Source organism: Mesocricetus auratus, unplaced genomic scaffold (genome assembly GCF_017639785.1).
Source record: "Mesocricetus auratus isolate SY011 unplaced genomic scaffold, BCM_Maur_2.0 Super-Scaffold_100014, whole genome shotgun sequence".
NCBI classification, from domain to species: domain Eukaryota; kingdom Metazoa; phylum Chordata; class Mammalia; order Rodentia; family Cricetidae; genus Mesocricetus; species Mesocricetus auratus.
In genome coordinates this window covers 432,284-459,241 of record NW_024429197.1, presented here as the reverse complement: position 1 = coordinate 459,241, position 26,958 = coordinate 432,284, and the positions used below count along the sequence as shown (strand labels likewise).

Genomic DNA, 26,958 nt, shown 5'->3' with positions numbered 1-26,958 from the left:
AATGCAGAGCCTCCACCATCATCCTCACACAGAGCCTTGATGAATGAATATCATACTCATACCCAGAATCATGCTTATATCTAGATGTGTTATCATGTGCCTATAATCCCAGCACTCAGGAAGCTGAGGCTGGAGCAGCGAAAGTTTTGGTCCAGCCTGTGTTACATAGCAAGACTCTGTCTCAGAAAAAAAAAAAAGAGCAACCCTCACTTTTAATATTTTCTTACGTGAGTCACATACTGTAAACCATTTTGTTCCAGACAAAATAGATTTCTAATCCCCACTTCCAGATATAGCTCCTCCTAACTTGTAGTCACAAATTAGTGGGCTAGGGAGCTGATGACTCAGTGGGGGAGGTGTGCCATGCCTGAGCTCGGATTCCCCAGCACCCTGAGTTAAACAGCCAGGTGTGACAGTGCACACCTTTGAAGAGACCGAAGGATCCCTGGGGATCATTGAGTAGTGAGTCTAACTGAGTTGGCAAGTTCTAGGCCAGTAAAAGACCTTGCCTTAAAAAAAATAATGTGAGATCCAGGACAGCCTCCAAAACAATACAGAGAAACCCTGTCTCAAAAAAACAAAATAAAAAATAAAAAAATAAGGTGGGTTGCTGGGTGGTGGTGGCACACACTTTTAATCCCAGCACTCGGAAGGCAGAGCCAGGTGGAGCTCTGTGAGTTAAAGGCTAACCTAGTCTATAGAGATAGACCCAGGACAGCTGGGGCTGTTATACAGAGAAACCCTGCCTCAAAAAAGCAAAAATAAATAACGTAGGTAGCAATTGAAGAAGACACCTGACATTGGTCTCTGGCCTACACACGCACACATAACACACATGTGTGCAAACACACACTCAAAAAAACCCTTAGAATTAAGACAGGGGTATAGAAGGAGTGCTGATTTCACATTCACTTAGGAAAGTCACTGACCCTTCTAAATCCCAATAAATAACCACACAGTGAGAGAGTTCCCAGAGCTATGGGTTCAAGGAGATGAAATCCAGACTGCCTGGTATGTATTGGACGCTCAGAGATAGTTGTGGCTGTCACTAACACTGACATTACCACGGACACCATCCATGATCCAATAAGACCCAGTTGGCCCCGTGCTACAGGGAGCCCTTTAGGGAGAGGCACAGATGTTGTGCAACTCAGTGTTCCCAGACTGCATGTAGACGTCTGACCTCTGCTCTGACTGAGCAGTGGAGTCTCTCTTGACCCCCCCCCCGCCCCCTCCCCCGCACAGACACCCTGGTTCCTTTGTGTGGGCAGTTCACTTGGTTAAGCCTAAATTAAGGCTCTGAATGCTTGCGTACATGCCATGGGACCAATCTGCAATCTAAACTCCGTCACACACTCGGCCGTTGAACACCCTGCCTGCTCATTCCTGCCGCAGTGCCTTTGCGTGTATGTGGGGATGCCCTCTATCCTCTGATCTCTTCCTACTGTAATTCCTATATGACTCCTCTGTATGCAAATGCATTTGCTTTTTCTTTCCCACCAACTCGAGCCCCATGACGGCAGGGGCCATCTTTGCCTTGTGCTCACTCTGTCCCCATTCCTAGGAAGTACGTTGCTCAAAACCAAAGAACCATGAGCCAGTGAAAGAAAGGAGATGGGGAAGTTGAGATTTGGATCCACATGCACCCAAAATGAGGTCTTGTAATATAGATCCCTGAACACCTAATCCTAAACCAGCTGGGGTGGTTAATATTGATTACCAGCTTGACCAGATCTGGAATTACCTAGAAGACAAGCCTCTGGGCATGTTTGTAAGAGAATGTTTAGTAGGACTAACTAAGAAGGGAAGCTCTGCCTGTAATGTGGGCGGTGCCATTCCCTGGGCTGGTGTCTTACAGTGAATGAAAGACAGAAAGTTAATGCTGAGCAACAGCATTCATTCCTCTCTGATTCCTGACCGCAGATGTGATGAGACCGGCCACCTCATACTCGTGTCACCACGCTTTGCCACCGTGAGGCACTGTGCCCCCTCACTGTGATCCAGAGGAAACCCTTCCCCCCTTTCAAGATCCTTCTGTCAGATACTTTGTTGCAGCAATGAGAGTGCATCGGCTTTTTGAATGGATACCCAGAACAGCTTATCCCTGCCTGAAAACAGCTCCCAGCCCTTCTGCGATCCCTTCACAACCCACCGTGCTCAGCTGTATCCTACACAGAATGGTTTCCAGGCCTGCTTTAAGGTCACTGTGTGATCGTTCAGCACCTCGGGGGTCCTTCTCCAATCAACCAGGGCTGGATTCCTCCAAAAAAAGTGGCCAGACCATCCCACTGGTCCACTAGTCTTCACCCCTGACATCATACTTTCTATCATCAAAGCCCAGGACTGCGTCAGGCTTGATCAGCAAAGCTATCTGAAAAAGAATGTGAAATCCAATTCACAGAGAAATAATCTCCCACAGATGCTGAATCGTAGCCTCTCTTCAGCAACAGCAAGACCACACATCAGAGGCAGATCCCACATGAAAGACTTCTCAGGAAATAACGGGTTAAACAGCTCAAGCTTTACTTTAGCAACTTTAAAACCAACGTATATTTAAAATATATTATTTTGCAGAGGTTTTTTTTTTCTTTAAGCAAAACAGCATTAACCTCTGGAGTGGAGTGAAAATGTTTAGATGATAAATGTTTCTCATCTCCCTAGCTATTCCCTTTGAAGCCCTAACTTAGAAAAATAGCAAACGAAGGGGACACTATTTGAACTGTCACCTCAATATTAAATACACTCTGTCACCCTAGCCAGTGTTCTGTCACCATAAGAGACTGATTCATGCTTGGGAAGATTTACAGTCATTTATTGCAGGCATGTACTGGAGTTCCTGAGAGATGAGCCTCTAAAATGAAGATAAATCTTCCTCTCTCATTTACGGATCTGGGTTAGTTCTCATTAATAATAGGGACCTGTCAGTGACGCTTTAATCAGCGGCCAGCATCATTTCCCTCACGTGCACATGGCTTTGTGCTTAAGGGGCTTGAAAATATGAAAGAGGCCAGGAGATGGAGATGAGAATCAAGAGACCCAGAAGCCCAGGGGCTTGGACATCACTTCCTTCTTGGTTTAACATTGGGTTTGAGCATTCTAGGCTGAGAAAGGAAAAAATCTGTCAGTCACATCATAGGCTGGGAGTGCCCCTTGTTCTCCAAGTGGGCAGCGGGCAGCTGTAGCCCTGCCCCAGCAAGAAAGGATAGTCACTCTGGTATGTCACTGTCCTGTGCTCAAGCTCCTTGGGAAACTTGCTGCCCTAGAGAACTAAGGGCAGAGGGAAGTGAGGGGAAACAGAACCTCTCTCAAAACAACAACAGCAAAACAAAACAAAACCCAATAAAGTGGAAAGCAATAAAAAGAATCTGATGTTAGCCTTGGCCTCTATATGCACATGTGTACATGTGCACACAATCACACACTCATGAACATATCCATATACACACTCAAAGAACCAGACTGTTAGAAAAGAAAAATAAAGATAAGGAAGACTATGGCAGAAATCAAACCACTCATCCTCCCCACACTTTACCCTAGCCTCAACCACCTTGACCAACTACTCCCAATGCTCCACTACACTCAGGATATCCCGCAAGTCCAGTGTCAACCCCTGTGCCCTTTCTCCACATAAAGCCCACTCTCCCCTCTTGTTCTCTCTCTCCAGTATTCAATCTCTCAGAAATGCTAGGAGCACTTTTTTTTTCCAAGACAGAGTTTCTCTTGGAACTCACTCTGTAGAATTTGAGGCTGGCCTCAAACTCATAGAGATCCATCTGCCTCTGCCTCCCGAGTGCTGGGATTAAAGGTGTGCTCCACCACCACCCGGTCATGGGCACTACTTTTAAACATACCTTGATGTTGTTGAGGCTAGTCACAACTCCCCACACCCCAGGGTCACATTTACACTCCCCAACACTGTTGTCTGAGCTCTGCCCTCTCATTCTAAGTTCTACTGGGAACACAGTGGACAGGTGGTCTTTGAATGTATACATTAGAAAAGACTTTCACCCACACAAAGCCTTTTAGAGGCTTGCCCCAAAGCCATGTACAAATTATGTTTATGTGTCTGTCAGGCTCACTGGGGGTTTCCATCGTTTCAGTGTTATAAAATGACATCATCCACACATGTTTTGGGCCTCCTTTAAAAATACCTTTCGATGCATGTGGCCTGCAGACACATCTGCAGGTGGTCTCTCCATCCTGCTCTGGCTCCTCTCTGACCTCACTCCAAAAGCTTCCCCTTTCCTAGTTATTTTTTTAATTGCTGTGATAAAACACCATCAAAAGCAGCTTGGGAAGGGAAGGGTTTGTATCATCTTACAGAAGTCAGAACAGGAACTCAAGACAGGAACCTGAAGGCAGGACCTGAAGCAGAGACCATAGAGGAAAGATGCCCACTGGCTTGTATTCTCTGGATTTCTTGAATGCCTTTCTTATGTAGCCCAAAACCCCCTGTCTGGGGTTAGCACTGCCCACAGTGGGCGGGGTCTTCGTACATCAGTTAGCAGTTAAGAAAATGCCTCTTAAACATAGACACATGCCAATGATCTTGGCAATTCCTCAAATGAGTCCCCTCTTCCCCAGCGTCAGTAGGTTGTGTCAAGTTGACCAATTGCTGGAGTCTAAGTCCTGGGTGTCTACTAAGTGCTGGCCAATGTTCAAGGCACGAAAGTGTAGAAGCGAGATGGCAACCAGTGTGTGAAAACATGCCAGGCAGGCCAGACTTCCGCACAGACCTCAAGTCTTGGCGTGAGCCCTGCTGCTGACTCTAAAGGATAGAAAGCCAGCCCAGCTAGACAGGGTGTCCTCAAGCCAGCTGCCACACACTGCCTCATCAGCTCTCGGTGCTGTGACTTGCTGAGTCACCTCCTCTTCTCAAGGTGACTAGTGACTGTTCATGGACCTGTAAATCTGGGAGCAGAGGTGGTCCGAGGCTGTGATCTGCTATGACTCTCATCTGTCCCACTCAGGACAGTCCAAGCAGAAACTCAGAGCTCATCCCAGCAAGTAGCCCTGCTAGACAGTGATGAGAAATCTCCCAAATGAAGCCTTCCCTGGGAGGCAGGTGTGGGGCACTGGAGCTACTGGTGTTTGTGGGCCACCCAGCCTGGAACCCAAACTTGGTGTGGTGGTTTGAACAAGAATAGCCCCCATAGACCCATATATTTAAATGTTTGGGCCCCAGTTAGTGGGCTAGGGGTGGACTTTGAGGTTTTGAATACATGCTAGGGCCAGTCTGTCCATCTGTCTGTCTGTCTGTCTGTCTGTCTGTCTGTCTATCAATTAGCTACAGATCATGTAAGCTTACAGCTACTGCTATATCACCATGCCTGCCTGCCTTCTGCCATGATCACTGCCATGATGTTCATGGACTAACCCACTGAAACCGTAAGCAAGGCCCAAATTAAATGCTTCCTTTTGTAAGTCACCTTGGTCATAGTGTCTCTCTTCACAGCAATAGAAAATTAAAGAAGACACCTGGGTCCTCTGCGGAAGCAGCAAGAGCCCTGCCCAGCTTATTTTGGGGGGCCATGCAAAGGCAAGTCAAGAAGAAAATCTACCTTTCTGATCGATGAGACTGGAACGAGGAAAGTCTGGAGAGCTAATTCGATGAAAAAGGGGGTGCAGTGCTCACTCCTCCAGAGGACCTGAGTTTGAGTCCTAGCACCCACATCGGGTGACTCACAAAAACCACCTGTAGCTCAAGCTCTGAGGGGTCAATGCCTCTAGTCTCTATGAGCACCTATACTCGTGTGTGGGGGCATGCACGCAAACACACACACATAAAATAAAGGCAAAACTATACCTTTTTTAGGTCAGGGTAGAGTCTACATTTGGGAAAGCTGGGTAGAGAGACCAAAAGGAGACACGAGAAGGATGCCCAGGGTATACTGCCAGCCTCGGTAAGCTGAGTGGAGCCCAGGGTATACTGCCAGTGTCGGTGAGCTGAGTGGATCTGCACACCATGGGTCCTGTGAGGACTCCGTGAATGTCGGCTTAAAGTTCCTGTGTCACCTGCATAGACAACGGTCAGTTTCCTGGTCATCTATTTGGCAACGGCAGAACCCAAAAAAGGCCTGAACACCATTGTATTCCTGAAAGACGAGAAACTTTGAACACCGAAGAATCCCCCAAAGAAATGCATCAGGATGAAGGAGTCAATTAAATTGAGTATGTGTATTCATCATCATGAAAGGATTTTACATGAAGCTTTTAAGACCATCTAGACAACTCCAGCTCCTCGGTTCTCATCTCCAACCCTGGCTCCTTTCTCACCACCACTTGCGCGTGCGTCAGCTGGAGCACATCCAAACCTGAGCTGTTCCACCTTGTACGCTCCCCCCCCCCCCGTGTTTCCTACTCATGCCTTCTCCCACCCCGTCTCCTTCAAAGGCTCGCCTTAGGCCAGGTGCCAGTCCATACAATTCATGAACATTTTAGCAAGTTTATAGCTGATGGTACGATGGTCCCCTGGATGCTTAGAAGGCTTTCAGGACCTCACAGCAGTGTTCTGAGTTAGACAGACCACAGGAGGGTGAACTGAGGCTTCTCAGTGCAAGTGACTCTGTTGTCCTTTTCAGCAAGACTAACAAGTCTGAACAAGACTACTGTTTGAATAGGGATGGCCCCCGTAGGCTCATAGATTTCAATGCTTGGTCACCAGAGAGTGGCACTATTAAGAAGTATGGCCTTGTTGGAAAGGTGTGGCCTTGTTGGAGGAAATGTGTCACTGGGGTTGGGTTTTGAGGTTTCAAATGCTCAAGCCAGGCCCAGTCTCTCTCTCTCTCTCTCTCTCTCTCTCTCTCTCTCTCTCTCTCTCTCTCTCTCTCTCTCTCTCTCTCTCTCTCTGCTGCCTGCTAACCTGGATGTAGTTAGAACTCGCAGTTCCTCTTCCAGCACCAAGTCTGCCTGAGAAATGCCAGGACCGTAATAAACTAAACCATAAACTAGCCCCAATTAACTGTTTTCCTTTATAAGACTTTCCATTTTCTTTACAGCAAAAGAAACCCGAAGGCTCCTGTTCATACTGTTATTTGGTCCCCATTTCCAGAGGAAGTGGCACACTAAGCTGCCAACTCCTCCAAACTTTGCTTAGTTGTAAAGCCTGATGTGTGACTTTTCAAGCCCTAGATAGCATTAAAAGCACCAGGGGTAGGGTTGGGTGAGGGGTGGGTGCTCTTGAAACTTGGAGTGCAGGGCCTCATCCCTGGAGTTTCTGATTCAACTGGTTTCAGGGCACACCTCCAAAACATGCATCTCTAATAAGCTCCTTGAGGATGGCTTGTTTGGGAGCCCACATTGGAAGCCACTGTGGTTCAATGATTCTCTAGACACCTGAAGGAGGAGCCCCTCAAGGTTCTGTGTGTGTGTGTGTGTGTGTGTGTGTGTGTGTGTGTGCGCGCGCGCGCGTGCACGCGCGCGCACGCACGCACACACATATACATGCAGATACATGTACACATGTGTATGCAGTCTGTGGAGGCCAGAGATCAATGTCAGTCATCTTCTCCAGCTACTCCCCACCTTATCTTTTAAGACAGGGTCTCTCTCTGAACCTGAAGTTCACTGACTCTGCTAGGCCTAGTGAGTTCTAGTGATCCACCAATCTCTGTCTCCCTCCCCAGCACTAGGATAAAAGGCACATGCCCTACATGTGCTTTTGAAAGAGGTACTTTTTTTTCATGTGTATGGGTGTTTTGCCAACATGTAGGTAAGTGCATCTATATATAGGCCTGGTGTCCTCAGAGGCCAAAAGAGGGTATCAGCTCTCACGCAACTGGTGTTAGAATGGTTGTGATTCACCATGCGGGTTCTAGAAACTGAAGCCAGATCTCCTGAAAGCGTATTAATTGCTCTTAGTGGATGAGCCACCTCTCCAACCACTGGGAGGCTCTTGCTCAGGAAGCCTGCAGTGAGACTCCGGCTTCATAATTTCAAGAGTGAAGCCGAGAGTTTGCACGTTAAACAAACTTCTGAAACCATTACAAAAACACTGAGTCAAAAAGACTATTCTAGAAAGAATTGTTCCCACCAAGGTCCCTTGTGTGGCAAAGTGGGCTTGGATTGAAAATGCTTCTAGGTGCCAGCTAACGGAAGAGCTGAGAGCAGATCCCAGCCATGGGTAGCTGGGGTCTTCCCAGTGGCCAAAAGAAAACCAGAGGTGTGGGTCTGCTTTAACTTGCTAAGCTAAGTGTGGTAGCATATACCTGCATCCCAGCATGAAGAAGGAGGAAGCAGAGGTTCAAGGCCATTCCTAGCCATATAGGATATTCGAGGCTATCCTAGACTATATGAGACACTGTCTCTAAAAAGAAGAAGCAATACAGAATTCTAAAATGTGTCCCACCCCCCGACCCAGTTCTTCCATGGTACGTCATCAGGTGAGTCCCTCATGAAATATAGAATTTTCATCAAAGAACGTTTCATTTAACAAGGTAATTCAGCCGACTTATCAGCCATCTTATCTTTGGATGTTATGTTTGGAACCTGAGTCTTCCCTCTGCCTTAGATGAGCAGGGGCCCTGCAGTGTTAGTGCCTGCAGTGTTAGCACAAGCCATCCATCAGTTTCAGCTTCTTCCTCTGGACCTGGAGGTGCTTGGCCCTGGCCCCAGCAGTCATCAACCTGGATGAACTAAATGGCACCCGGTTATCACAGCAAGCAGCCAGCAGTTCTGTGAGGCTGTTGATTCTGACTGTGTGCTCACATACAAATCAGCCCCTGGGCAGCTCGGCGGCCACCACAGCTTCTCCAGGCAGCGTCAGTGAACGGCAGTCACCATGTGGTTCCACAGGACTATCTTCTGACCTGAGAGAACCGAAGGTCGTGGTCACCAGAGTAGGACTGGGTGTGTGTGCCAGGATAGGTCAGAGCAGGGAGATGCTGGGGGTCCCACTCAGATGCTGCCCATGACTTTTGGGCTGCTCCAAGTGCATAGTCCTCAACACACCCCATGCATTTCTTGGTAACTCTCTGAGCTCCCAGCTCATGGAATAGCTATTCCCCTTGACATAGAATAATGAAGTTCAGACATATTTAAAGCAATAACAATAAGAAAAAAAGCCACATAGTCAGTAATGGGTGGCACTGTAGCTTGTTCGGCAATCTGACCCCAATTCCACACCTTTATCTTCCTCTGTGCCTTGTCACCTTGAAGGACTTGGGGTTCAAACCAGACCCCAACTCCCAGCACATGGCTGTTTTACCAGACACTTCCTTCCCTCTGCTCAGAACCTCTGCAGGTCCCTCACGGATTTTAACTTACAGACATAAGGACATCGTGGACCCTAGTAGGTGATGGGTGTACTCAAAGCACTTGTCTCTGGTCTTCTAGGAGGCATGCATAGTAGAAGGGATGTCTCAGAGTGGGGAAGTTAGTGTAGACAAGAGATCAGTGCTACCCTAACTGGCAGCACAAGAAACGGGAGCCTCACTCCTTCCCAGTCATGCCCAAAGGCTTATAATCCCTACGTATCACCTCCCCTCTTTAAAGTGCACCCCTCCAGTCTGCCTCTTGATGCACAGAAATGGCTGAAGACCACTATTCAGGCTTAACGGGGACTCTCCATGCCTCAATCTTAGTAGCAGGTCATGAATTCAGTCCAGAATACAGAGTATCAGGGTTGCCTCTGGGCTCCTCCTGCATTCCCATCCCTGCAGCTTCCCAGCATGGGTTTTTAACTCAGACCTCCTCCCCTCATAAATGCTTCATAGCTCCGTTGCTTACAGCCCAAGCCTTAAACATCATCCAAGAAGGATGACATTGTCCCAGATGAGCCCAAGCACCAAATATTGATCAGCAGAGTCTCTGAACCATCGTTGTTGACACCGACAAAGCAGGATCAAAGGGGGCTGGGGAAACAGATCTAAAATCCCCTAGATTGCCACTTCTCCACCCTCCAACACCAGACTCCAGCTCTGTTCGCCACCAGAGAACTCTACTCATTATCCCAGAGTCACTGCACCCTAACTGAAGTCACGTCTGGTGTCACTGGACTGTCTTCTTACAGGCACACCGAGAGTGCACTGTAACTATCTATTTCTTACACAAGGACCCGAGTTCAACCCCCAGAGCCCACATTTAAAAAGTGAAACGGTGTAGTGATGACATAGACAAGGCAGAGACAGGGAGATCCCACTGAGCTCACTGGCCAGCCAACGACATTACTTGGTGAACTCCACTCTGCAAGAGACTCGGTCTCAAAATCAAGGCAGATGATGCCTGAGGAACCACAAGTCACGTTGAGGTCTGGCTTCTGTGCATATATATGCATACACACACATGCACCTGTACATTCATAAACACACATCCACAGAGAGCCGGTTCAATCAGATAACGTCCCAGCCAATCCCACAGTTCGGGACTAGATCCCAGGGTTATGAGGATCTAGGATCAAGAGCTTGTGCATTCATAGGAAATCTCACAGCTGAACTATGACCAGACATGCTGCAGGACTCACAACACACCTACCTACCCTCGCTGGGGCAGACAAGGAAAGACACATGTCTCAAGCTCGCCAGCTCTATCCTCCTCACAAAGCAGATCAGCCCAGGGCTTCCTTACATTTTCTCTTTGCTCTCCGACACCACGACACACTGCAGCTTACCAAATCCTTGCCAGATGTGCCATCACCTCTGCACCCAAGCCCTGCAGCTCAGGGTCCCATATCAGGCCTCATTTATCACTTGAGAAGTTCATGACCCTTAGAGTGAACCTGTTTGTCCCCATAGTGTGTGTGTCTGTGTGTGTGTGCACTTGTGCACGTGCCCGTGTATGTGTGGAGGGCAAAGGTCAATGTTGTGTCTTCCTCATCCAGTCTGACAGAATGTCCTGGTTTGTTTTCTGTTGCTGCGATAAAACACCAAAACCAAAAGCAAACTGGGGAAGACAGGGTTTATTTCGTCTCGTGTACACCCACATCACAGTTCGTCATCAAAGAAAGCCAGGGCAGGAACTCCAGGCTTTGGAAGTGGAGTTCAAGCGAAGACCATGCAGGAATGGCACTTACTGGCTTGCTTCCTGGAGCTTGCTCAGTTTGCTTCCTTACACACCTCAGACCTCCTGCCCAGGGATGGCACCGCCCACAGTGAGCTGGGCCCTCCCACATCAACCATCAATCAAGAAAACGCCTCACAGGCTTACCTATAGGACAACCTGATGGGGGGTTGCATTTTCTCAGTTGAGTTTCCCTCTTTCCAAATGACCCTAGCTCGTATCAACTGACCAGCACACAGGAATCTGGATCTCACTGACTGGATCAGGCTGACTGGCCAGTGAGCCCCCGGGGATCCTCCTGTCTGTCTCCCCAGCGTGGGGTTACAGACATGTACCCACTGAGACCAGCCTTCGACATGGGTGCCTGGGATCCAGACTAAGGTCACTGTGCTTGTGTGACCAACATTTTAGCAGCCAAGCCATCCCCCTAGTCCTCCCATAGTTCCCAAGTCAACCAAGAGACCAGCTGGGAGGAGAGGCTCTTCTTCCCCTGCATGGGGCCATTTATCAGGGACACTTCACCGAGCTCTCAAGGCCCCACTGGGCGCCTTCTGGCCCCAGCGAGGCTCCACAGTTCTATTCCCAAAAGCCAGTGGCCACAAAGGAACTTTTGTTTGAATCGGGGACAACTGGGGTGGTAAGACCTGGCAATGTAGATTGCTAATAGCCACTTAGCACTCGAGGGACCGAAATGTGGTAGCTGGAGCCTCCTTGGCTGGAGGCATCGAGGTCAAAGAAGTCACAGCTGCCTCAGCCGGCTTTGTGCAGGGGATCACGTGGTCCCTCAAAGCCCCCCAAATATCTTATGACCTTGTTCATCAGCCCCAAAGGAACAGGGCTAGTCCTTCATGCTTAGAGCAGGCAAGAGCGTCTTTCTCCGCTACAAGAATACATGTTAATGCCACCAGCTTTCTGAATAACCCCAGTAACTGGCCTCCTGGAAATAAGCTGTGTCTCTGGCATGAAACAGAGTCCAAGAACTCTATAATAGGAAGAAAAGCTGACCAGCTGCTAAAAACCTGGTTGGATTTTTCTTTAAACTGTTCAATTTCTGCAGGTCAGCTAGAAGCAAAGGCTGCCTATGCCTGTCTTAAATTCCTTCCCTTAGCTAACGTGTGTGTGTGTGTGTGTGTGTGTGTGTGTGTGTGTATCATCTTTTTACTGTGGCTTTCTGGATAAGGAAAACTGCATGGTGCCAGCCATTATGATCCCAAGGCAATCTCTGCACAAAGATACACATTTCTCAGAAGACCTTCTATGGGGCCTGCCATTCCTCCAGTCATCAATGGACTGAGTACCAGGGAATGGTCTCCTCTGCTACTTGTGGCCTGTTTAATGCCTCGGAGAATTTAGGTCCTACAATCTACTCTGCCTAACTCCTGGCTCATCTCTTCGGGGCTGTTCATCTTCACAGAGAGAGGCATTAGCCCACCAATAAATTCCCAGGACTAGTGCATGGAACACAAAGTTTGCTTCCAGCTGCCAAGGAACTTGGGACATGTACGGACGGAGTGATAAGGGGCTCCAGAAATACCTCTGGCTATAAAAACATTCATCGTTAAGGTTTCAGCCACTAGCAGAGGTGGCGAGACAACAAGGGAGATGGTAATGAATATCACACATAGGGGCTATTCCCTCTGAACTTCCTCTGAGTTAATGCAGCCAAAAGCTGCCATCATCACTGCAAGGCATTACCCAAGGATACTGCATGTTTTGATCTGTTCAGTCTCTATCCACACCCCTCCCGCCAAGAATCACACGACACATGGCACAGCCTCTGACTCAGTTCGCTTGGCTGTCCCTTGGAAGGAAGCACAGGACCAGGACAAAATGTCCCAAACACACTCAGCTCTCAACAAGAGTCAGCTCCAGCCTTGGTCCTGCTCTGGTCTTGGTGCTGTCCACCAGCACACAGAAAGTCCCAGGTGGATGTCCTGTGCAGTGCCAGGAGCAAAGGGGACAGACAGGTTCAAGGTCTGTCACAAGCAGTCACATGGAGTTGCCATTGGTGAAATGGGAGCTAAAAGCAAGGATCAGCCACGCACAAGAGCTAAGAGACACAGATAAGGGTGAACACAGGCAAGCAGAAAAGAGTTGAAGCAGCCAGAGAAGCTTGGGCCAGTCCCGTGGTACCACGCATCGGGTCTTACTAACTTAAGCAAAGCCTAGCTTCTCTGTCCCACAGGGATGGAGAAGAGTCACCTCCTGATACCAAACAGCACCCACATCTTAGCATCCTCAGCCTCTGGCCCTTGGGAAACACTCCCATTCAGGAGGTGAACATTCCCCTCCAGCCTGGAGAGCTTTTGGACGATCCCATTTTCAGAGAACAATATGATGGAACAATGTGGAGAGGAAACAAGCCTACATGATATTTAGAAATGCAGTGGGCATCTTTGAACACATAAAAATGAATTATCATAGCAAAACCTTCCTGAGGCTAAAATATAGCCCATCAAAAGATACCCACGTCCAGATCCTTGGCATTTACCTGTGACCTTACCTGATAGAGGGTCTCTGTCGGTGGCACTGCATTAAGGGCCTAATTACAGGAAGATTTCCAGGAATCTTCAGGCACTACATGTCACCACACCTTCCCAAGACAGAGACAGAGAGATCACATGCTTAACAGGAGAAGGAGCAGAGACGGGAGTGCTGTGGACACACGCTAAAACATGTCAGTAGTCATGAGAAACTAGAAGAGACCAGGAGCAGATTCTCCCCAAGAGCACAGGAGGAGGGGTACAGCCCTGCTGACACCTCAGTTTCAGACTTCTGACTTCCAGAATGCAAGAGAATAAAAGTCTATTGCTTCAAGCCAGTGAAAGTTTGTTACAGCAACTGAGGAAATGAACACATCCCCAGAATAAAGTAATGAAATACCAAATTGAAAGTCTGAGTCACAGCACAGGTGAACAGGCTGATACTCGGTCAGAGCCCTAGCTGGCCTTGTTAAACGATGTTTGAGCCTTACTTTGCTGGGATGAAGATGTTAAAACTACAACTGTATACACACATATACATACATTCATACACACACACACACACACACACTCACATGGATACACAGCTTCACCTTCAAAATCATAGAGGACCCAGCATACAAGCAAAAAATATGAGGAAACTTGGGGGTTAGAGAGATGACTCTTGCACAGGACCTGAGTTCGATTCCCAGCATCCACATCAGACAACTCACAACTGCCTATAACTCCAACTCCAGGTGATCTTATGCCCTCTTTTGGCCTCTTTTAGCACATACTATGCACACACACACACTGACACACGCGTACGTGCACAATTAAAATAAAAGCAAATCTGTTTTTAAACACGAGGACACTTGTCTGGCTGGCTGGAGTTCTACATTGAGAGGGTGGGTGTACTAGAAGCAGAATGTTCTTAAATTACCCATTACCATGCTCTTCCCTCCAAAGTGTTAGGTCCAGATTTACAGTACTGAGAATTTGAGGAAATCTTCAGCTAGGAAATTACCACTCACTACAATAACAGTATATCAAGTATATAAAATAATATCAAAATAACATTAATGTATCAAGGCAAATTCCCAAAACACAAAGGCAAACTTCAGACTTACAAAGTACACAAGGGACCATCCTGAGCATGAGTCAAAGGCAACAAGAATTGTCCCCAAGAGATCCAGACATGGAGCATTAAATTCCTTCATCAGATAAAGGGTTCAAATCAATGGTCCTCAACCTGTGGGTCTCGATCCCTTTGGGGCTCAAGGCCATCAGAAAATACAGATGCTTACATTGCCATTCACAACAGTGGCAAAATTGATTATGAAGTGGCAACAAAAATATTTTTATGATTGGAAGTCACCACAACTTGAGGAACTGTATTAAAGGGTGGCAGCAATAGGAAGGTTGAGAACCCGTGGTTTAAATGGCCAAACAAATTAAGACAAAGTCAAGCACAAAAGAGACAAGAGATTGCCATAGAATATAAAAGAATATCTGGAAGATCTGAAAGCTACTCACACATAACTTCTGGAGGTTGAGAAAAAGACATTTAAATAACATTCGAATTGTCTGAAGTTGGCTGTAGATTAGACAAAGTCAGAGAGAAAATTAATGAGCCAGAAGATTATTTTTAAGTTGTTTTACAGAGGCAGGGGTGGGAAATATGATAGAGTTCAGACTGAAAACGCCTGTGCAGATGAGCAATGTATAAGAGGAGGAAGGAAAGAATGGAGGGGAATCCCTGTCCAAAGACAGAAACTGCTGAAGTTGGTAGTGCACACGCCTGCAAACCCAGCCCTTGGGAGCCTGAGGCAGGAGGATCTTGAGTTCAATGCCAGACTCAGCTGCATAGTGAGACTTTATTGAAAGAGAAGGAGAAACAAAGGAAAAGAAGGAAGAGAAGGAGAGGGGAGGGATTGAAGGGGAGAGAAGAGGGTGGGAAAGGGATAGATGGAAGAAAAGAGAAGGGAGGAAAAAAGAATGAGAGGAGGGGAAGGAGGAAAAGGAAGAGAAAGGGAGGTAGGAAAGGAGAAGGGAGGAGAGGCTGCACAGTCTTCAGACCTGAGCAGTTATGCCCCAGATAGAATAAATAAAATTAGATCCACCTTGAGACACGTTATAACAAACTACAGAGCCTGCAGGACAAATAGTTTAAAGGCATGCCCTTGCAAAAGGCAGGTTACCTATGGAGAAATGACCCCAAGATCACCAAGACCAACAGTGATGACAGCAAGCAGAAGACAGAGGCCTGTCGTGCCCACAACGTTGAGAGAAAATAACTCAGAAATCAGAGTCCAGTTATTCTTGTTCAGTGACTAAGACCAAAATTAAACCAGAATGGTCAATGGTCCAGCTGTGTGTCTATCCCAAGGCTGCTCCAACTATCTGCGATGGTCACAGCACTGGCTGACCCGACCTCTAAAGCCAATTCTTCAATTTTGAGTGTTCTCTGACTGACAGAGGGGTGTGTCCTACTAGAGAGGAGAGAGAGTTCTGGTCCTGCTAAACTCTAATCCTGATTTTCCCCTTCATGTCTCACCATTGCAGTACTTCATCAGGACCTGTCCTCCAGGCTCATGAAGATGTGACCCAGCCTCTAGAATCCCAGGGCACCTGGCAGCCCTGACTCCTTGCCTGCCTCCATCTACTCCTTGGGCTGGTCACATCCCCCATGACTCTATCCCAGCAAGTGCATCACTAAATGCATGGACCCGCTTCTGTCTTCTTGGTAGGTTTCTGGCTCTACTGTACACATCAAAGGGATACCCCATATATTTTGCCTGACCCAAAGCCAGGAACCCTCCCTGCTGCCTGGAGTCCTGTGGTCTCCAAGGTTTCTGACAGGGCCGATGTCACTCGGAGATTTCCAGGAACCCTTCTGAGACTCACTTCTCACCCTGCAATCAAGATCAAGACCTCTGACTTTGTCTAGCCCCGAGGAGCACTTCCTCCCACAAAGCCACCTGTAATTCTTCAATTCTCCCCTAAGAAGTGGCTATCTGCCCTGCACCGTGTCGCTTCTGTTGTCCCTTAGACCATCAGAGACAGATAGCCGCAGCCTTCCCCCTGCTACTCTTTACTCTTGTCCTCAAGCCAGCCTTCTCTCCGAGTATGGAGCTGTGTCCTTCCCATGGTTGCTAATAATGACTTCAGAAGATCAAAGGCAAGGACTCAAGGTTCTGGAAATCCCAGGTTGCACATGGATCCCCGCTTGGTGGCTCAACAGCCATCGTGTCTTTGGCTTTGTTCTCCCAGGAGCCCCATTGGAGTGACCTTCACTTTAGTGGCTCAGGCCCATGCTCCGTCCTGAGCCCATTACATTGTTTCACAAGGGTTAAAAGACTGTGTACATGCCTTAGGGAAGTCAGTGATACAGAAGATGGGAGGAAAGGTGTGCCCTTTTCCAGTCAAAGCCGAGAACCGTGTCTGCTTTGTGTAGCTCCTGCCTCACATGCTCAGCAAGATGGATGAGAGTTGGATGGATTCAAAAGAAAGACAAAGTCACAGACTGCATTAAAACCTGGGGCGGGCAACTCACCAGGTCTGAATGTCCCTGCTGTGGGAGGTGGGGAGAGAGGAGGTGAAAGGAATCCCAGTGCCCCCTTGGGACTATGATGGGGGATTTCCTTCTGTATATATGTTTATCTTACTGGTTGATGCATAAAGCATTCATTGGCCAGTAGCCAGGCAGGACTACCAAAGAGAATTCCTGTGAGAAGAGGAGAGAGAAGCCACCAGGGAGACACCATGCTGCTGAAGGAGTAACGCGCCGGATTATGGGTAAGCCACAGCCTTGTGGTGATACATAGTTTAATAGAAATGGGTTAATAATTAAGAGAGAGCTAGCCATATGAATTTTAGACATGGATCAGGGGAGTGCCGGCATACAATCCCACTGCAAGAGAGTCTGGGAAACAGAACCCTCATCCAGCAACTGATAAAAGCAGAGGCAGACACCCACAGATAAACACTGAACTGAACTCCTGGAACCCAATCACAGAAAGGGAGAACTGATGAGCTAAGGAGTTAAGACTGGGTTGGTTTAATCCACTGAAACAGTTGACCAGAACAAGGGGAGCTCTTGGACCCCAGATTGGTGGCTGTGTGGAAAGCATGGGACTGGTCCAGAACCCCTGAATGTGTGTGTCAGTGAGGAGGCCTAGGTAATCTATGAGGCCTTAGGTAGCATTTATCCCTGGCATACAAATAGACTTTGAGTGCCCATCCCACAATGAGGGATGCTCTCTCAGCCTGGACCCTTGTGGGAGGACCTAGACCCTACCCTGGACGACATGACACACTCTGGAGATCCACCATGGAGGGCCTCACCCTCCCTGGGGATCAGAGTGGAGATTGGGTGGGGGACTGGAGGGCCTCGTGGGGAGGGTGGAGAAGGAGGGGAGGGAGAGGGAGCTGGGATTGGCATGTGAAACAAGCTTGTTTCTAACTTAAATTTTAAAAAAAAGGGAGAAAAAAGAGAGAGCTAGCCAATAAGAAGCCTAAGCCATTGACTAAACAGTTTATATTTAGCATAAGACTCTGTGTGTTTATTTGGGGCTAAACAACTGTGGGACCAGGTGGAACAGAAACTCTGTCTATAAGACAGTATTTTCACAGTGGTTACAGCATCACTTTAGCAATCTCCCCCTATCTTAAACACTCCCACCTTCAAGCCTTCTAATAAGGCTTACTGTCTGGTAGATTGCCCCTGGCCACAGGAAAACCCTCCTCAATTCCTTTTTGCCTATCAATTCCCATGCAGGGCTGAGCTTCACTCCCAAATCAGTCATATCTCTAGGCACACGATGGGGGAGCAGTCCCTCTAATCTGTGAAACCTGCAGCCACTCATGTTTCCTTTGGGTAGAGCTTTGGGGAGTTTGTCCAGCTGAGAGCTTTGCCCGTACTCAAGTGGTTGTCTAGGTGAAGTTTGGAAACACGGGAGAAGCAAAGCAAACCTAATTTTAGGAGCTACATCAAACAAGTGACCACACTGGGCCGTTATTAAAAGCTCCTGTGAAAGTGGTCAGCTAACCACTCCAAAAAAGAGGTCAGTGTGGAAGCCATACATACTGGAAAAGGAAAGCCACCTTCTGCACCCCACTCCTCAAGGGACTTCCAGTATTAAGGAGGCTGACCCCAAGAAGGAATCTGGTGGTCATTTAATCCTTTTTTTTCAAAGATAAAGCCAATGTGGATGTTGAGTGCCTGACGCTCCCCCAACATGTGCATTTTTCTTGTTTTTCTGCAATACCCATCACTATTTGATCAAATCTAGACCTTTGCCCTTGCCCTGGAGTGTTGCCATCAAGAAAAAAGGGTAGGCTCAGCATGGTAGTACATGCCTGTAATCCAGTCACATGGGAAGTAGAGAGGGAAGGATCAAGAAGAGTTCAAGGCCAGCATCAGTTCAAGGCCAGCTTCAATCACATAGAGTTTGAAGTCAGCCTGGTTTATATGAGATCCTGTCTCCAAAAAAAAAAAAATTGAGGTCTGGGGAGATAGCACAGTCAACACAGTGTTTGTCACATAAGCACAAGGAACTGAACTGAATCTCCATAACCAATCTAAAAAGTAGGGGTCCACTAGCTCTTACCACTACCTCAAGCTGAATGGGCTGATCCTGCTGCCTCTCTTCAGCATGACTGGAGAATCCTGAGACTCAGTGTCTTTCTATCCTCAATGTGGATGAAGAATGAATGCCTGATACTGAGACCTTGCTCCTGTCTTATATACCTCCCTAATGCTGGGATTAAAGGCGTGTGATCCCAGGTGCTGAGATCATCTTTGTGTGAGCTGTTTCTCTTTGTGTAGACCTGGATGGCCTTGGACTCACGGAGATCTGTCTATCTCCTAATCCCGAGTCCTGAGTCCTAGGATGAAAGGTGTGTACCACCGCCTCCTAGCTCTGGCTACTGGAATTAAAGGTGTGTGCCTGGCTTCTATGGCTTGTAGCTGACTTTGCTTTCTGAATCCTCAGGCAAGCTTTAATAAATCATAAACAATATCACCACATAATGCCTCACATGTAAAGTTGGAGACTGCCTCCTGGTGCATGCAACTTCATATTCAAAAGGATCTCCATGTGGTTCTAAAGACAGGGGAAAGGGTTCAGGGCCAGCCTTCAAGAAAAACAAACAAACAAAAAACAAACCCATGATAACACAGTCTCAAGCTGATCAGATGCTGGCCAGATACCAGCCAGATGGGCAGTTGTGGTTTGTACACAGGAGTGTCTATGTGGTGTGGGGGGAGGGGATGAGGAGTCCTTATCTGACAGTGCTCATAAGGAACCATGTGGTGGCTTCTGGGCTGCAACAGGAACCATGCAGGGCAGCAGCAGTGGCTCAAGTGCTGAAGCCCTGTCACCTCCCTATCCTCTCCTCGAAATCCCTTCCCCCTTGAGCCAGGCCTGGGTTCCTGCAACGTCAGCAGAACACATTGGACAGGGTGACTTTGGTCTAACTGGTCAAGCTCTGTAAACCATAGAAATACCTTCTGCCCCAAACACGCACAGCAAATTAACTCAAGTGACATGGAGACAGCCTCTGGTACTGGAAACCAAGCCCTGAGCAAGCTGTGGTCACCCCACAATGAATGCTAGACCAAAGGTGAATCGAGAGTCTTCCCACCAGACATAGACCCACACGCCAAATGGGAAACATGCCTGTCACATGTTTCACAGGCCCTGAAGAGGACAAAAGGAATTACTGGGTTAGGGAGATGGCTCAGTCAGCAAAGTGCTTGCATTGTACGCACAGGGTCGTGATTTTGATCCCCCAGAACCCCCATTTTAAAAGCCAGGTGTCATGGCATGTGCTTATAATCCCAACACTAGGTAGGCAAATATAGTCACATCCATGGGACTCACTGGCCAGCCAACATGGCCTGCTTGGTAGACTCCAGGCTGTGAGAGGCCCTGTCTCAAAAAAAGGTGGTTGGTCCCTGAGGAATGACAGTTGAGGTTGGCCTCTGGCCTCTACATGCACATGTATACATGTATGTGTACAAACTCACTGGCACACATGAGTGCACACACACGCACACACAGCGGAAGCTCAAGCGCCCTCAGTAAAAAACAAAAGAAGCACATCTGGTCACACACTCTGCAGGCCTGTGGAGAGACAGACAAGAGGCAAATTGCTCAGCCATGCCAAAGCCAGGAACACACTTGCTGGCGTCTCTGCTGTCTGTCCCATCACGCTTCCCCCAGCATCCTTGCTACAATATTAAAGAGAAACCAGGAAACAGAGTGCTGCTGGATAGTGTCATGACAGCCAATGCCCAGTGGGGATAAAGCCTTCTGCTCCCACCTGGAGGACGTGCGGCAGGCGGGGTGGAGCTCTCATCCACCACACCTGTCTAGAGAAGCTAACCTCCACACCTTTGATAAGACCTGACACAGCTTCAAAGCACTCTGCAGAAATGGTGGCTTAATGGTACCAGGGGTGTCATCCTGGCTCTTGCATATGCTAGGCAAGCATCCAACCACTGAACCACATCTCTAGCCCCGACATGGCCATTTTGAGTATGTGCTCAAGAATGAGGCTAATGGAGGCTTAAATCTAAACTCACCCAACATCCAAACCTTAACTACTGACTAGGAAAAGGGCTGTGAAGATGGAGGTCTAGCGCAGGTGCTATGGACCTGGGCACATGTCTATTTTCATTATGGCCTAAGCATCCACTAGAATGCTTCCTAGGCCAACAGTGCGGCATTGCACAGGTGGCAGAGGATATGGGGCAGCAAAGGAAGCATCAGTCAGACCCAAGCTCTCAGGCTTGAGCCTGGTCTATGCCACTCTGTCATATCTGTTGCTCTAGAGCCAGTGTCCTGAATAGTATTTAGGTCAACTTGACACAGGCTAGAGCCATCTGAGGGACCCCCAACTGAGAGAATGCTTTCCATAGGATTGGACTGTGGGTAAGCCTATAGGACATTTTCTTAGTGACTGATGAGGGAGGGCCCAGCCCATTGTGGGTGGGAGCACCCTTGGCCAGGTGGTCCTGGGTTCTATAAGAAAGCAGGCTGAGCAAGCCATGAGGAGCAAGCCAGTAAACAGCATCCCTTTGCAACTTCTGCATCAGCTCCTTCCATCAGGGTCCCACCCAGTTTGAGTTCATGCATTGGCTTCCCTCGGTGAACTGTGATTAAGGATATGTAAGTCAAACAAACCCTTTCCTTCCCAGTTGCTTTTGGTCATAGTGTTTCATCACAGCAATAGTCACCCTAACTAAGACAGCAAGAGTCAGTAAAGTGATTTTCTAGGAAGAACCAGACAGTATTTTCATGGTCTTTGACACAACTATTCAATTTTACCACTGTAGCCCAGAAGCAGCATGGACAAAATGTATTTGAATGTGTATGGCTGTGTGTCAATAAAACTTTATTTACAAAATGAATTGGTGGGCCAGATTTGGCCCTAGGAGGAATGTTTGCTAGCGTCTGCTCTAGGGTTTTGGTGTTTATAAAGTTTATATAGCCAACAACAACTGAACTGGGACTAAATGAAAAAGAAGTCTATATTCTTTCTACGTGCCAGCCAACCTTCATATGACTACTGCTGTTCTCTGGGTCACAGTTATATGTATAGTGATATATTATTTATGACTTCTTAAAGCTTTCCTGAGGATTCAGAAAGCAAAGTCAGCCACAAGCCATAGAAGCCAGGCACACACCTTTAATCCTAGCAGTTAGAAGCTAGGAGATGGTGGTACAATATCTGTCTCTGGGCCTTTTATTTTTTGTGTTACATATATGGGTCTCACTCATGCCCAGTTTTACCTTTGCTGCCAGGAATCTATCCCTATCTCCAAAATCCTTGGTGTCCGTACATACACACACACACACACACACACACACACACACACACACACACACCAGATTATTGCTTCTTCACAAGATCCCAACTTCTTCCCCTAAGCCTGAACAAGATACTTAAGGATGTAAACAACTAACCAGTGTCACCATCAGGGTCATGTCTTTTTGAGGTTAAAGTCACAGGCTTTCAGGATTGCTCCGAAGATTTCCTTCCCAAATGGTGAGGGTGTAAACCTGCAGGCCACTCCTCAGTGTTTCCTTTGCCTGTGGGAATTGTTAGGGTTGTTTTTTCTTTAATTATGGAAAACAGTCTTCATAAACCAGAATGAGGGTGGCCAAGAAAATGGCATAACTGAGAAATCATAGTGTCTCATTTCCTTAACATGATTAACGCTTACTGCCAGCCAGACCAGCATCCCCCAGCCAGGGCAATACCTCACCCTGTAGATACTGCAGGTCTTGGCACCATGGATAGCACACAGTGAGCACCTCAAGAATCCATGACAGCTGCTGTTCCCTGGGGAACAACCATGACTAACCCAGCTGCCAAGCTTTGGAGTCTGCAAGTCATTTGAATATACATTTAAGATCTCTTTTATGATACTAACCGACCGCAAATGGCTGGCTGGAGACAAGTCAGGGTTTCTCTTTATCCATTCCCCCTCCTAATTTAGTGAGCTTCTTTGACTACAGGCTAATGATTCCTCCTTGTGTTCTTTTAGGGACAGAGCTCTCCCTAGAGAAGACCAGCCATTGTTATTCTATCTTGCAGCACTCTCTTGACATAGAGGAGGTGGGGAGTTTGGGTGGTTTTTTAATTTCTTTTTTTTTTTCTTTTTTTGGTTTCACAAAGGAGACTGAGGATTTCATGGCCTGATTTAGGTCAGCATGCTTGAAAAGGAGGGAGGATAAAGCCACAGGGGACCCAGGTGCTTTAGAAATCCAATCTGCTTTACCCCAGCAACCTCAGAGAAGCAGGACAACTCTCCGTCCTCCTGGGTGGAAGTCACCTTTCTAAATAGACTATTCCACAGACAGATGGGGGAGTGGGAGTTTTCCAATCTCTAGATAAACCAGAATCCTGCCTAGGGCAGACAGGGATGTTCAGCGCTTCTATTCCCTTCCACAGAGCTCGCTGTGCCCCTCTCTGAAAAGCCACACAAACCTACATACAGGTGTCTATCATTTACTAACTTATTTCACCTTTGCAATGACCCCACCCTACAGATGAGGAGGCTGAGGCACAGAAAGGCTAGGGAATCTTGTCTGAGGAAAAGTGACATATCACTTATAAAAGCGAAGCTGGGACGCAAACTTTGGCAGTCCAGCTCTGAGCCCTCATGGTCCACAAGTTGCCTCTCTGTGCATCCTGTCTTCAAAATGAGCAGGACTATGACATCTTCACAAGAGTGCTCCCGAGAGCACAGAGCCTTCGGTCTGGGTGGGCCAGGAAGGCCTGAGCCCAATTGCTAGGTTTTGTACCTACAGTGGTATATCCCAGGAATGGAGGAAGGGTCTCCCATCCTAAGTCATGGGATCACCCATGAAAGTGTCCACATGACTCAGCCCCGGACTCCCAAGACAGTGGTCTTCCCAACATCTTCCTACAACTCAAGACAAAAATACACAATTATATTTCAAATTCAGTCCTTTCTTCAATGAGAATGAACTCACAAAATAAATAAGATGCAGAGACACAAGTGACCTGAGCCATTTACCCGTGCCTGATTTTAATCTGTGACCAAATGCACATCTTAGCAAGATGGCTGGCATGGGTTGTGACTTCAGTGATGCCAACTTCTCCCTTCTTAAACACCAGACAGACCTATGGGCAAAGGCTGCCTGAGAGATCCCCAGCAGAGCCAAGGGCCGGAGAAGGTGTGGCATGGGCATCTAAGCGACTCCAGCAGTAGCTCGAGGCATGGCTGCACAGTCCAGCACTCAGGGGCACAGTCCAGGACTGACAGTTGTCCCCAAAGGTGGGCACACACAGCACTCTCCTCTGTCCCTCCTGTCACAGTTTCCCTCCAACATCTGGCCAGAGAAAACAGACAAACAGGGACCCTCACTCACCATGCCCCAGAGGTAGCTTCAAAACTCAGAGTCAGGCCTAAGAAGTTTATCATTTAAAGTAACAAATGTCAGCTATCACATCTCAGGTTAGTCTCACTCAGAATAGCATGGAGAAAGATCAGACAGACACACACACACACACACACACACACACACACACACACACACACACACACACACAGACCTCCACTACCAGAAGGTTCTCTGGCCACATCCTACCTGCTTCCATGAGCTGGCATTGTTGGCCGAAGACACGAGAGAAGGTAACGCGGCCTGTGGGGGAACTGGATACCATCAGCACCGACTCCATGACGGCAGTAGGTCCTTGCTTGCTGTTATCCTTAGTCTTGTGGCTGTGATGGGATGCTCAGTGTCCCGCCAGCAGGCTTTCTCGCTATCCCAAGAACAGTAGTAGACTTGGGGCCACTTGTCCCCTTCAAAATAAAATATTTCTCTGTCTCCAAAGTTTACAAGGCGCCTTGCACTCAGCACTCTGCTCTGTTCCTTGCAGTTTTTTCTCAAACCGGGTCAGGTCAGGTGAGAAATGACACGCTGAAGTTCTGCAAACCTGGGGTGCCACGAGCGAGCCTTAGCAGGAGAGCCCAGTCTAAGCTGCCCCAACAGGAGTTACTTCCTCTCTCCAGGAGGAGCCTGGATGTGGATGGGCCTCTCCTGTAACTGGGGAAGAGACAATTGCTGCTCAGCCCTGGGTCACACTAGCTAGAGAGGGCTCCAGCCCTGCTGCGTCCCAGCACCAGCTACAGGCAAAGCGCTTGCCCAGGCTCCCTGGGGAGCTGGCCTCACAGGCAGCAGTACTGGGTTCCTGGGTCCTGGCTGGCCCTCCGCGGCTCCAGGATCTTCTGGGTCCCAGGGACCGCTGCAGCCTGGGAAGACACCGAGAGGTGTGCTCTGCAGTTCGAGCGGGCGCTCTGCAGCTGGGGGACCACCGTTGTCGCTGGCTCAATCTTCACTCCCCCAGATGGCTTTGCTTTCCAGTTCCCCGCAGCCTGGCCTGGCAGTGGGAACCCGCGGAATGACACATGCTGACAGAGCTCCTGCTGCGACCTACTGCAGCGGGTGTCCCTAGCCCGCTTTGCTGCCTGCTTTCCGTGATGCAAAAGGGGCTGTTACTTGGAGAGCTCCTGGATGTGGAGGGGAAGTGCTAACTCAGCCCAGCAGGCTCCAGGGCTGGAGTAACCTCTTCATGTCCGCAGCCAAGGAAGCGCCAGACCGGGGACACTAGATTGCTGGCAATGGAATTCATAAATCCGGGAGAGGATAGCTGAGGAATGCCATCCATTCCCAGTGACCCCGGAGGGAGACAGCAGAAAGAGGGCCGCATCTCAGCCACCCTAATTCACCCCGGGCTAGGAGTGAATGTTCAACCCCACTATTTCAAACAGATGGTCAGTTTGTCGGGGGCGGGGGTGAGAAGGGATACTTTGCACAGGGTCACAAGTACTGCCTGGGTGGGCACTGGGTCTTGAAGTTGCCATTCCATCGGCGGATAACAAAAATGCTTTTAAAGACACTGCCCCACCTCACCCCAGCTCAGCCAGTCCTGGCGGTGCTTTCTCTGGGGATTCAGCTTCAACACTGCTGGGACTGGAAACAGCAATCACCTGGTTCGCAGAGCCTGGAGCACCTGGAGGGAGAGAAGGTGCTCCAATCAACGCCCCAACTCCCTCCCCCGCGCGAGCCGTGGCCACAAGTCAACTAAAGCACTAGTGTCTGTTTTCCCCCAGAGACATTTTTACCCTCTTCAGGACTGAAGGTGCAGTTCCTTTTGGACACACAGGGTCTCGACAGGAAGGAGCCTTTCCCATGCTAGCCCTTGGCTGGCAGAGGTGACATAGGTATGTAGTCAGGGTTACCTAGGAGCCAGAGGAAGCCATGAAGCAGCCCCAGAAGTCAGAAGAAGTCTGATTTCATGTTGGTGCCATTTTTTTGTTGGTTGATTTGGTTTATGAGACAGACTCTCACTTATGTAGACCAGACTAGCCTCTGCTAGGATGAAAGGTTTGCACCAACACTCCCAGCCTGTCTTCCAGTGTCTTAAATGACAGAGTATCTCTTTTCTTGTCGTAGGCAAGGCTCTCTTTCACATCATGAAATCGTAGGACAACAGAGATCGCTCTCTGTCACAGGGAGGGAGAGGGTCCAAGGCAACCATAGACTGGGGTCACAGGAAGTCATGACTGAAAAGTTTCTACACTCCGATAAGCCTCTCCCCTGACACAGCAGTCCAAATCAGACCAAATCAAACCGAATTAGAAAAAGTCCCGGATGGGCTTGCAGTCCCCCCTCCCCAAGAGATGGAAAGGGGGACAGGAAAAACCACAAGTCTGGTTTGTGGGGGGCACTTTAAATAACCTGTGGAAGTGGTCTTGAGCACCTCTGGGGGGAAGGGTCATCATTTGGCAGGCTTTCTGAGATGCAACAGTGTTTGGAGAGAGATAGGGAGGGGACTTGGGTGGAACCTCCACCACCAGAACATCCCAGACTCTTTGGGTATACGGATGCCAGGGGCTGGGGTGAAGTTTCCACCTTAACAATGACTTTTGTCAAGAGGGGAAATGGACCACTTTCCA

General features: G+C 48.4%; 1 protein-coding gene across 3 annotated transcripts in view; it reads right to left on the bottom strand.

The window, feature by feature from the left end:
* The window catches only part of Kazn (kazrin, periplakin interacting protein), a 981,286-nt gene extending 955,819 nt beyond the window's left edge, over positions 1–25,467 (bottom strand). For 2 of the 3 annotated variants that reach the window (XM_040757474.1, XM_005081094.4), the window contains exon 1: positions 24,587–25,467. In XM_040757474.1, coding sequence (XP_040613408.1) covers positions 24,587–24,677 — 91 coding nt within the window. In that variant the 5' untranslated portion in view covers positions 24,678–25,467. The remainder of the gene's footprint in view (positions 1–24,586) is intronic. The other variant, XM_040757478.1, reaches the window with a different exon arrangement.
* Between the last annotated feature and the right edge of the window lie 1,491 nt (positions 25,468–26,958).